Genomic DNA, 11,534 nt, shown 5'->3' with positions numbered 1-11,534 from the left:
TCTCCAGTTCCCCACCCCAGACACACAAGGAAATGCGAGAGACAGGGATAGTGCGCTGCTTCTTACCCGGGTTAGAGCACAGTTTGCCCCAAGGGGGAATGCAATGGGGATGGAGGGGAGGGGGAGAGGAAACCAGTCTCCCCCACCGCTCCCCCTCCTCCACAGCTGGGTCCCTGCTTTAACCCCTGCATGACCCAATGGGCAGAACCTGTTCGACCCAGCCAAGCTCCGCAGCTGTTAAACTCAGGAAGGGGGCTGGCCATGTAATGGGGTCCAACAGAGAGGAGCGTGTGGAGCCAGGGAATGAGAATTGTGGCCAAATCAGAAGCTTGGGCTGACCATGGCACTGGGGGACTCCAGGAAAGATGGTGGGTCTATGGCACAACCCAGAACGGAGCCTTTGGCTCTGGTACACTGGGCAGATTCCTCTTCACCAGTCCCCGCGGGGGTGGGAGGAGGAGGAGGAGGAGGAGGGGTGAAGGCTCAGGTTAAGTAAATGTGTGTTAGTCAAAGCAGCCGAGAAAGCTGGGCCACCATGGCTGCCATTTCCCAGAATGCTTTGCCAAAGGGGAGAGTGGGAGCGCCACCCCAACCCACAACTTACAGACTGGAGCATGCAGTGGCAGTGGAGGAGAGGCAGACAGGGGAGTGACGATGGGAAAAGAAAAAGAGAACGTGTGTGAGAGAAAAACAAAACAAAGAGCACAAGTCAGAGATGGGGGCCCCAGCTCACGGGCAGTCACAGCCTGGCTGGGTGCTCCTCCTCGCCAGCGCCAACACAGGCTCAGGACACCATTACCCTACACCACGGCCTGCCCCACTCCCAGGGAGCCAGGGCATCACTTTGCTGTGTCCCAGGGCCCCTTCCACTCTGCCCCACCCCTCTCTTCCTCCCATGTCCGCCCAACCCCCATCAAGCCCTAGCGAAGCCTGCTTCATTTCCCCAGGCAGCAGCCGGGGCTGAGCTCTCTGCTGGGGATGTGGGGTGGGGGGTCTGGATGGGGTGGGGTTCTGGAATAGTGAGGAGCAGAGCCCGCTGGAACACACCTTCCATCCTGGGGTTCTTGGCTGGCCCCTCATTCTGCAGCCACTGTTTCTGCCAGCTTCCATCCCTCTCCCCCAGCTTCCTCCCCTGGCAGGGATGCCAACCCCTGCATCAAGGCACCTGCCAGCCTGACAATGGGGCAAGGAAGGACTTCCCCTGGGGGGCTGGTTATTCCATCGCCGCCCCCTGCGGGGTCTCCTGCCCCTTCCACTGAAGCCGCTGGAGCTGGCCGCTCACGCCAACAGATGCTGGCCCAGCAGGAGCCCTGCTGTGAGCCAGGCAGGCAGCGCAGCCTAGTGGATAGGGCACCGGACTAGGAATCGGACCCAGGTTCAGTTCTTGGTTTTGCCACTGACTTGCTGTCTGACACTTTCACCTCAGTTTCCCCTTTGTCTATTCAGACGGGGCGCTCGGTCTGTGCAGCGCCTGGCACAATGGGGTCCCAATGGCATTCGGGGAGTCTAGACACTACCGTAACACAACGATAAAACCTGGGCTGGCAATTCCTGCCCCTGCATGCCAGTCTCCATCCTAGTCATGCTGGGGTGGCCCAGCCTGTGGGGAGTTGCCCCGGTGCCTTGCAGCGCGGCATCCCCTGCCAGCCCCGGGGAGAGCCCTGGATTCTCACCGGAAGGAGGAATCTGCTGGAGCTCTGTTTTTCCATAGGGGGCCCCGGAAGCTCTTATCCATAGGGGCCGCACCAGCCCTGGGGAACTGGAGCAGTGGACAATGCAGCCACTTTACAAAGCTCTCTGGAGTCAGGTGGGGGCAGGGAAGCCCCAGGCAACAGCTCGGCCCCTGGGAAGAGCTAGCCGGAATTGCATGGTCTGAGTGAGCAGCTGGCTTAGCCTAGGCAGGGTGCGAGCAGCCACACTGCCCTGGCCTGCCCGAGTTATTGGCTCCTCTCCAAGGCTGCACTCCCCTGTGCATGGTTTGGACATCTGGGGGATCCAGGCCCCCTTGTGCTGCACGCAGCTGAGCCGGTCTCTGACTGTCCTTCTGGGCGAGGGGTGGGGGAGGCCCACAGGAGGTCTCAGCGCTCGAGTTTACTATGGAGGGGGGCTGTCCGTTATGCCCCCGCCCCCACTCAGCTGCTGCCCCGGCTGCCCAGGAACTGGCAGCAGGGGGGAGCTCCAGGCACAGCCAGCCAGGCTGCTCATTTCCAGCCCCACCCCCAGATTCAGTTAGGAGCTAGCACATGCCCAACTGCTGGAGACGGGTGACGGCGAGTGGGGATCCTGCCGGCAGGCCAGCTGGGAATTCAGTCACCCTCAGTCAGCGAGGGGGCTGGCCCCCTCCCAGCACCCGTATCTCTGCCCCTCCATGAGCCCCTGCTGTGGCCAAGGGCAAGCAGAGCCTCTGGGCCTCCCACTCTGATGAGGTCCCCCATGGTCCCTCTGGCACCCCCTGAGCGAATGGGCCTTTTTGTAGTAAGGCTCAGCCCACGAGCAGCACGGGTGGTGCTGGAGGGGGGATCCGACACCCACCCTGACCGAGGGGAGCCAGCCAGCAGCCCCGGGGGAAAGGGGCTCACCCCCAGGAGCTACCCTCCCCGTGCCAGGCTCTCTGCCTTGCTTTCCCAAGTGTACAACGATGCCGCTCAGCCCAAGGTTGTCTGCCCAAGGAGCAGCTGGGATAGGCTGGAAGAGGCCCCTCCAGCTTGCTAGCCCCTGTGGGGCACACTCTCAGTGCCCCCGGAGGAGGTCAGTGCAGGGAGGGGGCTGGGATATAGCCAATTGGCCGGGGGCTGCAAGGAAGTGGGTTACCAGAAGGGTGGGGTTGTGAGCTGCCCCAAGGAGCAGTGGGGGAATCTGCCGAGGGACCCGCTTTCCCATGCCCCTGCTCTGCTCCATTGTCTCTGCGCTACGCCCCCACCCCCTGCTGCAGCTGCACTGACAGGGTGATCACAGATTTCCAGGAGGAACATCCTGCCTTCCGGATCCCTGCAGCCTCTGGCCCCGGAGCCACTGCCCACCTTGACCACCAGACCCTTCCACTGGGCCGGCACACGCTGACCCCCGGCTCATCCCCACCCGGGTCTCCCAATGAGCCCCCTCCCTGCCCAGTGCCCAAGCCCTCCCCAGGAGGGCTCTCCAAAGGAAGGATCTGCTTGGCTGAGAGGGAGACGATGGCTGGGGGGTCTGTGCTGTCACTGGGGGGTATTTCCCGGTCTCACTCCCAGCCCCCCCACTTCTCTCCCACACGCCTCCCCTAGAAGGCAGGGCATTGCCCTCCAGAGCATCCTGGCATCGTCACCACGGCCCACACTCACCTTCCTTCACGGGGATGGTGGGCTTCTTCTGCCGCAGCCCCAGGAGGATGAAGAAGAGGACCAAGGGGATGAAGATCTCAAAGGCCAGCACCCACTGAGGACAAAACACAAAGCACAGGAGACCATGAGGTTCAGGGTGGGGCTACAAGGCAGGTTTTCTGCCCCCCACTTTCTGTAGGATCCATCCAAGCAGCACAGTTTTTGCTCAGTTTCTTGGGAGCCAAACTCTGCTCCGTTACCCCCATTTACTGAGATCGCTCCCCAGTGCGCACACTCCCAGTGGGACCCACTGACTTCCCTGGACCAACAGCAGCTGGGGAGCAGGAGACGAGACACAAGCCAAGTGTCTCAACGCCAGGGCATCCTGGCGTACACACATGCAGGCAAGCAGCTCAGCACGGCAGCTTAGGGGAGCAGGGCCCAGACCCCCAGAAGTATTTAGGACGGGGGTGGGCAAACTACGGCCTGTGGGCCGCATCGGGCCCACCAGCCATTTGAATCCGTCCCTCCAGCTCCAGTTGGGGAGTGGGGTCTGGCGCTCACCCTGCTCCGGCGCTGCAGCCGGGGAGCAGGGTCAGGGGCTGCTCCTAGCGGCTCCCAAAAGCAGCAGCATGTCCTACCTCTGGCTTCTATGCATAGGGGCAGCCAGGGGGCTCCGCTCCGCATGCTGCCGCTGCCCCTGCAGCTCCCATTTGCTGGGAACTGCGGCCAATGGGAGAAATAAGGGTAGTGCCTGTGGACGGGGCAGTGCGCAGCAGAGCCGCCTGGCCACGCCTCCACATAGGAGCTGGAAGAGGACACGCCGCTGCTTCTGGGAGCTGCTTGAGGTAAGCGCCACCCAGAGCCTGTACCCCTGAGCCACCCCTCCACATCCCAACCCCCTGCCCCAGCCCTGATCCCCCTCTTGCCCTCCGAACCCCTCGGTCCCAGCCCTGATTTAGGATAATGAATCTAATGGGAGTTAGGTACCTAAATACTTTTGAGGATCTGGACCTAGGTGCCTTTCACCTGCTGGATGGACACCAGACATCAAATCCATCTTGGATCACAAGTGACATGAATTTGGGGGATCTCAGCCTAGTGCCTGTGGATATTCATCAGTATCCTAACACCTGCCACCACCCACCGCGAGAACTGGAGTAGCAGAGAGGCTGTGGGCCAGGATTGAGGGACACCAGCAGAGATGGTGGGGGGCAGGGCTGGGATAGCAGGGGGGCTGCAAGTGAGAATTGAGGGGCAGAGCTATGTATGGGAAGAGCAGTGGGGGGGGGAGAATAAAACTGAGGGAGAATCTGGCTGCTGGGTCACAGTGGAGTGACTGCAAGGAGATGATGGGGGAGGCTGCTGGAGAGTTTGGTGCATGGGATGAAGCGCAGGGGAGGGGGGCTGTAGGAGGGTGAGACTGGGGGCCAGCAGGATCCAGTAGCACAGACAAAGCTGAGAAGTGGGTGAAACTGGGGTGTTTGCTGCTGACAAGAGTCTCTCTTGAAAGCCTAGTGCTATCAGCTCCACGCAAAGGCTCAAGTGTCAAATGCTGGGGCTATTGATCTCAGGGCCCGAGAGACCAGAGGCCTGCCCTGGCACGGGGCTTCCCCCAGAGGGGATGGAAGGAGCAGCCCCCCACAGGGTACTGTGGCTGGAGGAGCCGTGGCCCTGCCAGCCGTGGCTCAGCAAAGAGGGCTGACGCAGGGAGTCAGACAGCAGCGTGTCAGCATTTCTCCTGGCAACCGCGCCCCGGTGCCTGCCCGGTGGAGCAATCAACGCCGTGTGGCAGGCGCTAATCTCATCAGCGCACAGGAGTGGAAGTTAAACAGCAGCAGAGACTGGGCAGCACCTCAGAACCCGTCCGCCAGATCCAACGCGGCGACAAATCCAGAGGCACTGGGCTGGGCATGGGGAAGGGAGCCCCAGCCCAGGGCAGCCTTGTTGGGCCCGTGTTACCGGTGGCCTGTATGGAAGGAACTGAGGGCAGATCCTAGTGGTCAGGTGCGTGCATGGGAACATGTGTGAAAACACAGGTGCACCTGAATCCAAGCAATGATGCACACGTGTGTGTGTGTGGGGGGGGGTTTCAGGCAAACACCCTTAGTGTATGATTCACCACAGGTCCAAGTGTGCGTGCACCTCCACGTGGCAACAAAGCGGGATCTGCATGCATAGGCACGGCTCCACAGGGGGACAATGAAAAGCCATGCCAGCCAGCCGGGGCCCGGCTTTCGCTGATTGGCCAGCTCGTGACGGCTTCCTGCAGATGAGTCAGCCTCAGACAGGAACTGCTGGGGGAGACAGAACAGCACCTGCAGCTTGGGGAGCGTTTCCATCAGCTCCCTGCATGCACGTGGGCTGCACGGAGGTGAGCCAGCTCTGTCCATCCCCCAGCAGGCTTCTGGGGACACTGCGTTTCTCTCCACTCCCCCCACCCCGGCAAGCTTTGGAGCCGATTCTGCCAGAAGCTTTGCCAGGCAGTGCTGGATGGATGCAGCATTCACAGCGCTGACATGGGATCCAGCCAGTCCGAAGCTCTCATTTCCTTCCTCCCTTCCCACAAATGCTTCGTGCCCACGTGCATGCAGCGTGAACCATGGGCTAAGTAGTTAGCACCCAGACCCGGCTGGCTGGAGCCCTGGTTCCATCTGTGGTGCTCACACAAAGCCTGGCCTTCTCAGCTCCGTGCCTCAGTTTCCCCCTCTGCAATGGGGAGAAGGATGTTACCGATCAGGCAGGGAAGGCAGAGGGCTATGGAGTCCATGGATGGGAGGTGGCACAGAAAAGCAAAGGAGCCTCGTCCAGAGAGGGAACCGAGGCACAGAAAGGCAGAGCGAGGGGCTGCAGATCACGTGGTGAGCGAGGGGGCGTGGCTAGGAGCGTGCTTCCTAGGGCGGGTAGCCAGACATGCTAGCTCTGCTCGAGCGAGTGCACTAAAAGCAGCACTATGGCCACGGTGGCTCAGGCCAGCCGGCTAAGCACGCGGGTAGCTAGCCTGAGCCAAAATGCGATCCTTAGCACACTCGCTCGAACACGGCCATCTTCCTGTGCTAGGGAGCACCTTCCCACCTGCAGCAGAGACACACCCAATGTCCGAGCTGGGCATGAAACGCGGGAGCCCTGACCCCAAGTTTCCTGGTCTCACCACTAGGCTGGAATCAGAGAATGGCAAGAGAATCATTTCAAATACACAGGTTCCCCGGTACGGTGCGTTCCCATAATAACGAATGGCTAAGATTTCCCATGGCTGGAGGCTCAGACCGGGGTGTCCGAACCCTATAGACAGCTGGCAAAATCTCAGCTGGCTCTTCAAACTCAACTTGTTCTCATCACTTGTGACCTGAACTGGTGGGTCTCAGCCTCTTCCCACAGACCATCCAGCCACGTCTCCATGCCCACCCCGGCTGCACTGTGATCTTGGCTGTCAGCACGGGTATCACAGCAGCATTCTGCTGCGCCAGGCCAGCACTGACCAAAGGGACTGAGACACGGCCAGCTCTCAGGGGCACAGAGAAGCTCAGGTTAGTGGTGGCGGGGGGGCATTTCCTGGGGTTCTCTCAGGGTGGGCAAATGAGCTCTATAAACCAGTATCTGCTCTCCCCATCTGCCCCTCAACCGCCTCGCTAGGCAATGGCGAATTTCTGACCAGCATTATGGTACAAGGGAGCCCTGGGAAGGGGGTCTGAAGGCTCACAGGGGCCAGGCCTTACAGAGCCATTTGGGGGGGTTCAGGCATGAGGGGTGGCCACAAAGGTGGCTGTGGGGGGAGCCGACCATGGGGAGGATGAGGCTGGCACGAGGAGAAAAGAGCAGAGAAGCAGGGAGAGCAGAGGGGGAAAACAGAGAACTAGACGAGTGAGCTTGCCGTGGTGGAAAAGGGGGACCAGCCCCCATGCCCGCTGGGGCCCGCTGGCTGTGAAACACAGAGAAGGGTCAGACCTGAATGGCTGGTATCGCCCCCCTCCCCGGCTGGGTGTCTAGCACAAGCCACTTTCCATCCTCCAGCCTTGGAAACTCCAGCGGCTCCAGCATGCCACCTGGCACCCTCCACCTCAACTCACCCCCAGCTGCGCCCCCTACTGGGTCACCAGCACCCCGGCTTTTCCAGGGAAGTCTCCCATCATAGCACTGCCCAGCCTGGCCCGGCCCAGTGTGCAAGACGAGCCAGCATCACAGCGAGCCCAATCGGCAGCAGGCAGCTGCCGCCCCCGGGGCCAGACCCGAGCCGCGCGGCCGCTAATTGGGTTAAATACGCCGGGTGTGCTCGCTGCAAAGGGCGGCTGCAGTTACGTAATCCAGGCCCTCTCGGCCCTTTCGTTTCGTGTGCTGATAAGCACTGGAGATGTTCTGACAGGTCCCATGCTGCAGGCTGAGAAACCGAGCCCCCCCCTCCCAGCAGCTCTCCCTCGAGGCACGGCCCAGAAACCCAGCGGAAAGGCCCACAGAGCATCTGGACTTGGAGATTAGGGTGGCTGAAGGCTGCATGTGATGCCCAGAGCTGGCGTGCTCTCATAGGACATTCATCTGCTTCCACCGCCTGGCACTGAGGACATATAGCCCCTCCCCAGGCCCAGTGTCCCATTGCCATAGGGAGCGCAGGTAGGGTACACCTAGGGGGGCCTCCCACAGAGGGTACGGAGGGGTCGACAGGGACTATTATGAGACCACGTGACTTTGCATCAAAGTACCCAGCCTTCCCTTTTAAATCAAAGACTAGATGTTTTTCTAACACACGGATTCTCAGTCTCTCCCTTTCTGAGGCCGACCCCAACACGCTATAAAAAAACCCCACAACCCAGCTGTGCCACAACTGGTTTTCTACATATAAAAGCCAGGGCAATTGCCTAGGGCCCCATGTCACAGGGGCCCTCACAAAGCTATGTTGCTCAGACTTCAGGTCTCTGCCCTGGGCCCCAGTGAGTCTAACACTGGCCCTACGTGGCGGACCCCTGAAACCTGCTCGTGGCCCCCTAGGGTGCCCCAGACCCCTGATTGAGAACCACTGTTCTAAAGGATCCGCTCCAGAAATTATCTGGCGGCCGTTCTCTGGCCTGCATTACGCAGGTCAGACTTGATCACAGTGGTCCCTTCTGGCCCTTGAATATATGAATCCTGGTGCTCAAACAATCACAGGCACCATAAGGAATCCACAGACCCCAGCAAGCTCCCCGCTGTCACCACCCTGCTCCCCGGCAGGCATGGGCCGTCCCAGAGGCGGCAGGGATGGAACTGGCACCCCTACTCCAAAACACAGGCCACAGGCGCACAGCTTTAAGAACTAGGGTGACTCTACCTGGCAGCAGAGGGAGACACTCCTCAGGTGGGGTGAAGCTGGGAGATGCCGGCACCAGGTTAAAGTGTCCACACAATCACTTATGTTTCTTCCTGTTTCTTACTCCCATGAAAGTCACTTTACTCACCTATTAACTGTATCATGGTAGAACCGAGGAGCCCTAACCATGGAGCAGGGCCCCCACCGTGCTAGGCACTGTACAGACACAGACCAAAGAGCTGACAACCTCAGTCCAATTGAAGGTGAGATTGGGTTATTGGATTGAGATTTAACCACCTCTTGGGCTAGAGGGAAACATTTCTATTAGTCCCAATACTGGGAGCTAAGGCACACCTGAGTACGTGTCTTTCTCCCTTCGGCCTGTTTTCTCCCATAACAGAAAATCGCACACAGCAACTGGCTCATTCCCATTCTCAGGCTGTGTTAAAGCTGCATTCACACCCTTCGCAGCTGCCTGGCAGGACGTGGTTGTAAAGATGACAGCAAAGAGCTTTGCCCTGCTTTTCCACCGCCCGGGGCAGAGGTCAGCACCAGCCGTGCTCAGGTCCCCAGGGTTTCCCACCTCAGACAAGCCTTGACTGGCCATCCTGGGGTGGGGGGTTGATTAGCCATAGCCCTGCCCCCATTTACACCAGTGCAAAATGGCCAGGATTGCAATCTGGTAACATTCACAGCAAATCCAGCCCCAGAGACTGTGACCATTTGGAGGAATCTGACTGCACTTATGGATCTGGGTTGATCCTATGAATTTGTGACTAGGAAAACTGCAGTCTCATCGAATGCCTCTTTGTAAGTGTGGAATCCAGCAGAGACTGGCAGGGACAATGGAGAGCAGTTAACCTGAATGACCTTACAGCCACAGCAGGGGGAAGTTAAGGGGGTGGGATGAAGGCAGGAGAACCAGTTTTCTCCAGCTCTCCACAGGGGGCTGGTGTTTGGACAAAGGACAATTCTCAAAGCAGGCCAAAGAGGCAAAGACTATGTCTGCACTATAGGGATTCTAGCTACAGCGCTTAGCTATGCCAACATAGCCCTGTAGACACGGCCTACGGCAACAGAAGGGGTTTTCTGTTGATTTAGGAACCCCAACTCCCTGAGCAGCAGTGGCCAGAGCGATGGAAGAGTGCTTCCATCAACCTAGCTGCGTGTGCACCAGGGGTGAGGTTCGTATAGCTCTGGCACTCAGGGGTGTGGATTTTCCTTAGCTATGGTGACCTACATGTTAAATGAAGGCAAGACCAGAGGTGGCTAAGCTGGATTTAGACAGGACTCCCTGGGGAAGGCTTTGCAGAGAGACAGGGCAGCAGAGGGGAAGAGGTGGGCTAGCTTTCATAGCAGAATGGATGGGTCAGTTTAGCTGCTGGAAAGTCAGAGAAAGCGAGCAGATCGAGAGAGAGCATCTTACAGTTCAAGAGTCAGGCCACGAGCTGCAGCAGGACAATCTCTCAGGTCTCGGACTCCAGCCCAGAACACTTCAGAGTGGTGAGGAAACTGAGGCAGGGTTCTTTCCCATTGTACTGATCTGTGCGTTTCTTGTGCCACACAGAGGAGTGGTGTTAGACTCCTGGGCAACATCTGCCTGCGTGTTATCCCTTGAGGAGCTCCCCTGGGGGCCCAGAGCAGGCACCTGCTGGGGTGCAGGGAGAGGTGTGTTTAAGCTACAGGAGAGTTGGAGGGGGGTGGGGGGCAGCCCTGGTCCCAGGGGCTGGGCAGTTGGGCCATGAAGTCTCAGCTGTCAGGAGGGGCTGCTGGACAGAGGGTCAGCTCCCAGCGTGTGCGTACATGAACCCCAAGCCAGGACAATGCCTGGACTCGGTTCACACTCCTAAGCTTAAAGCACATGAGGAGTCAGCATTTAGCTCCTCTCACACCTGCCTGGCACGTGGCCAATGGGGGAGCTCACCAGACCTGTGACAGAGCCCCAGGCAGGACGAGCAGGGGGCTGCAGGTATGGATTTAAGGGCAGCAGCAGAGCTGCGTTGCGGGGGATCCAGAACGGGCAGAGCGGGGCATGCATGGTGGAAGCAGCCCCTTCCTGCAGGATTCTCACTGAGCCCCACTTTTATAAGCAACAAGGGAATTTGTCTTGCCTTTAAGAAGTGGGGGTTAGCGATCGGGTCAGTTACAGCAGGGACGGGGTGCCACACCCACAGGCCCCGCTAGAGGCCATGCACTGCAGGGGACAGGGAGAGGCAGGGAGAGCACGTGTGACCAGCTGGAGCTCTGAGAGTTCATACACAGGGATGCAGCAATTGCAGCTCAGCTTTACCTGCTCCCCGTGCTCCCCAGGCCTGGGCCGGGGTCCCCAGGAGCACAGAGCAGCACTAACAGGGTCCCCCGAGCGCTCAGCCTGGTACTATTACAGAGTGGGCATTGCCCCCCACCGGCCTGGAAAAGTGACACAAGGATGGGGATTTTGCTGCTCCTTGCTCAGAGTGAAGGGACATCCCCCTTCACACACACACACACCCCCTCAACAGCGCATGCTTTCCTCGCCACTCCTCAGTGCTCCTCTCGGCAGCGCTGCATCCTCCCAGGCAGCTGTCCGGAAACCCCAAATCCTCAAGGGTTTCTGCCAGCCAGGCTCCCTCATCCTGGCAGGGGCATAGCTCCCCTGCACATGGGCCTGTCCTGGCCTCTGCAGATCTGTGTCACACAATAAGCCCTCCCCACCCCAGCGTGCCAACTGGGAGCTAATCCTGCCTGCTCCTTCCAGCCTGCTGCACGCGAGGGGCCGAGCTATCTCTCCGCCCTGATGCCCCAGATTATTTTTGGTCCAAATTTGCAATTCAGATCCTCCCTTGAAACAAGTTCCGCTCCCATGCCCTGGTCACATTAACTCAGCCTCATGGGGGCCTCCTGGAGCTGTCATACCACAGCAAGGAGCTTCCCACAAGCATTCCTGTAGGAAGCATGGCAATGCCAGGCTGCCCTGGAAC

General features: G+C 59.4%; 1 protein-coding gene across 3 annotated transcripts in view; it reads right to left on the bottom strand.

The window, feature by feature from the left end:
* The window catches only part of ABCA2 (ATP binding cassette subfamily A member 2), a 146,607-nt gene that overhangs the window by 80,132 nt on the left and 54,941 nt on the right, over positions 1–11,534 (bottom strand). For all 3 annotated transcript variants that reach the window (XM_075120554.1, XM_048822414.2, XM_048822416.2), the window contains exon 2: positions 3,318–3,411. In XM_075120554.1, the coding sequence (XP_074976655.1) occupies positions 3,318–3,411 (94 nt within the window). The remainder of the gene's footprint in view (positions 1–3,317; positions 3,412–11,534) is intronic.

This window comes from Caretta caretta, chromosome 16 (assembly GCF_965140235.1).
Source record: "Caretta caretta isolate rCarCar2 chromosome 16, rCarCar1.hap1, whole genome shotgun sequence".
NCBI classification, from domain to species: Eukaryota; Metazoa; Chordata; order Testudines; family Cheloniidae; genus Caretta; species Caretta caretta.
This window is presented reverse-complemented; position numbering and strand designations above follow the sequence as displayed.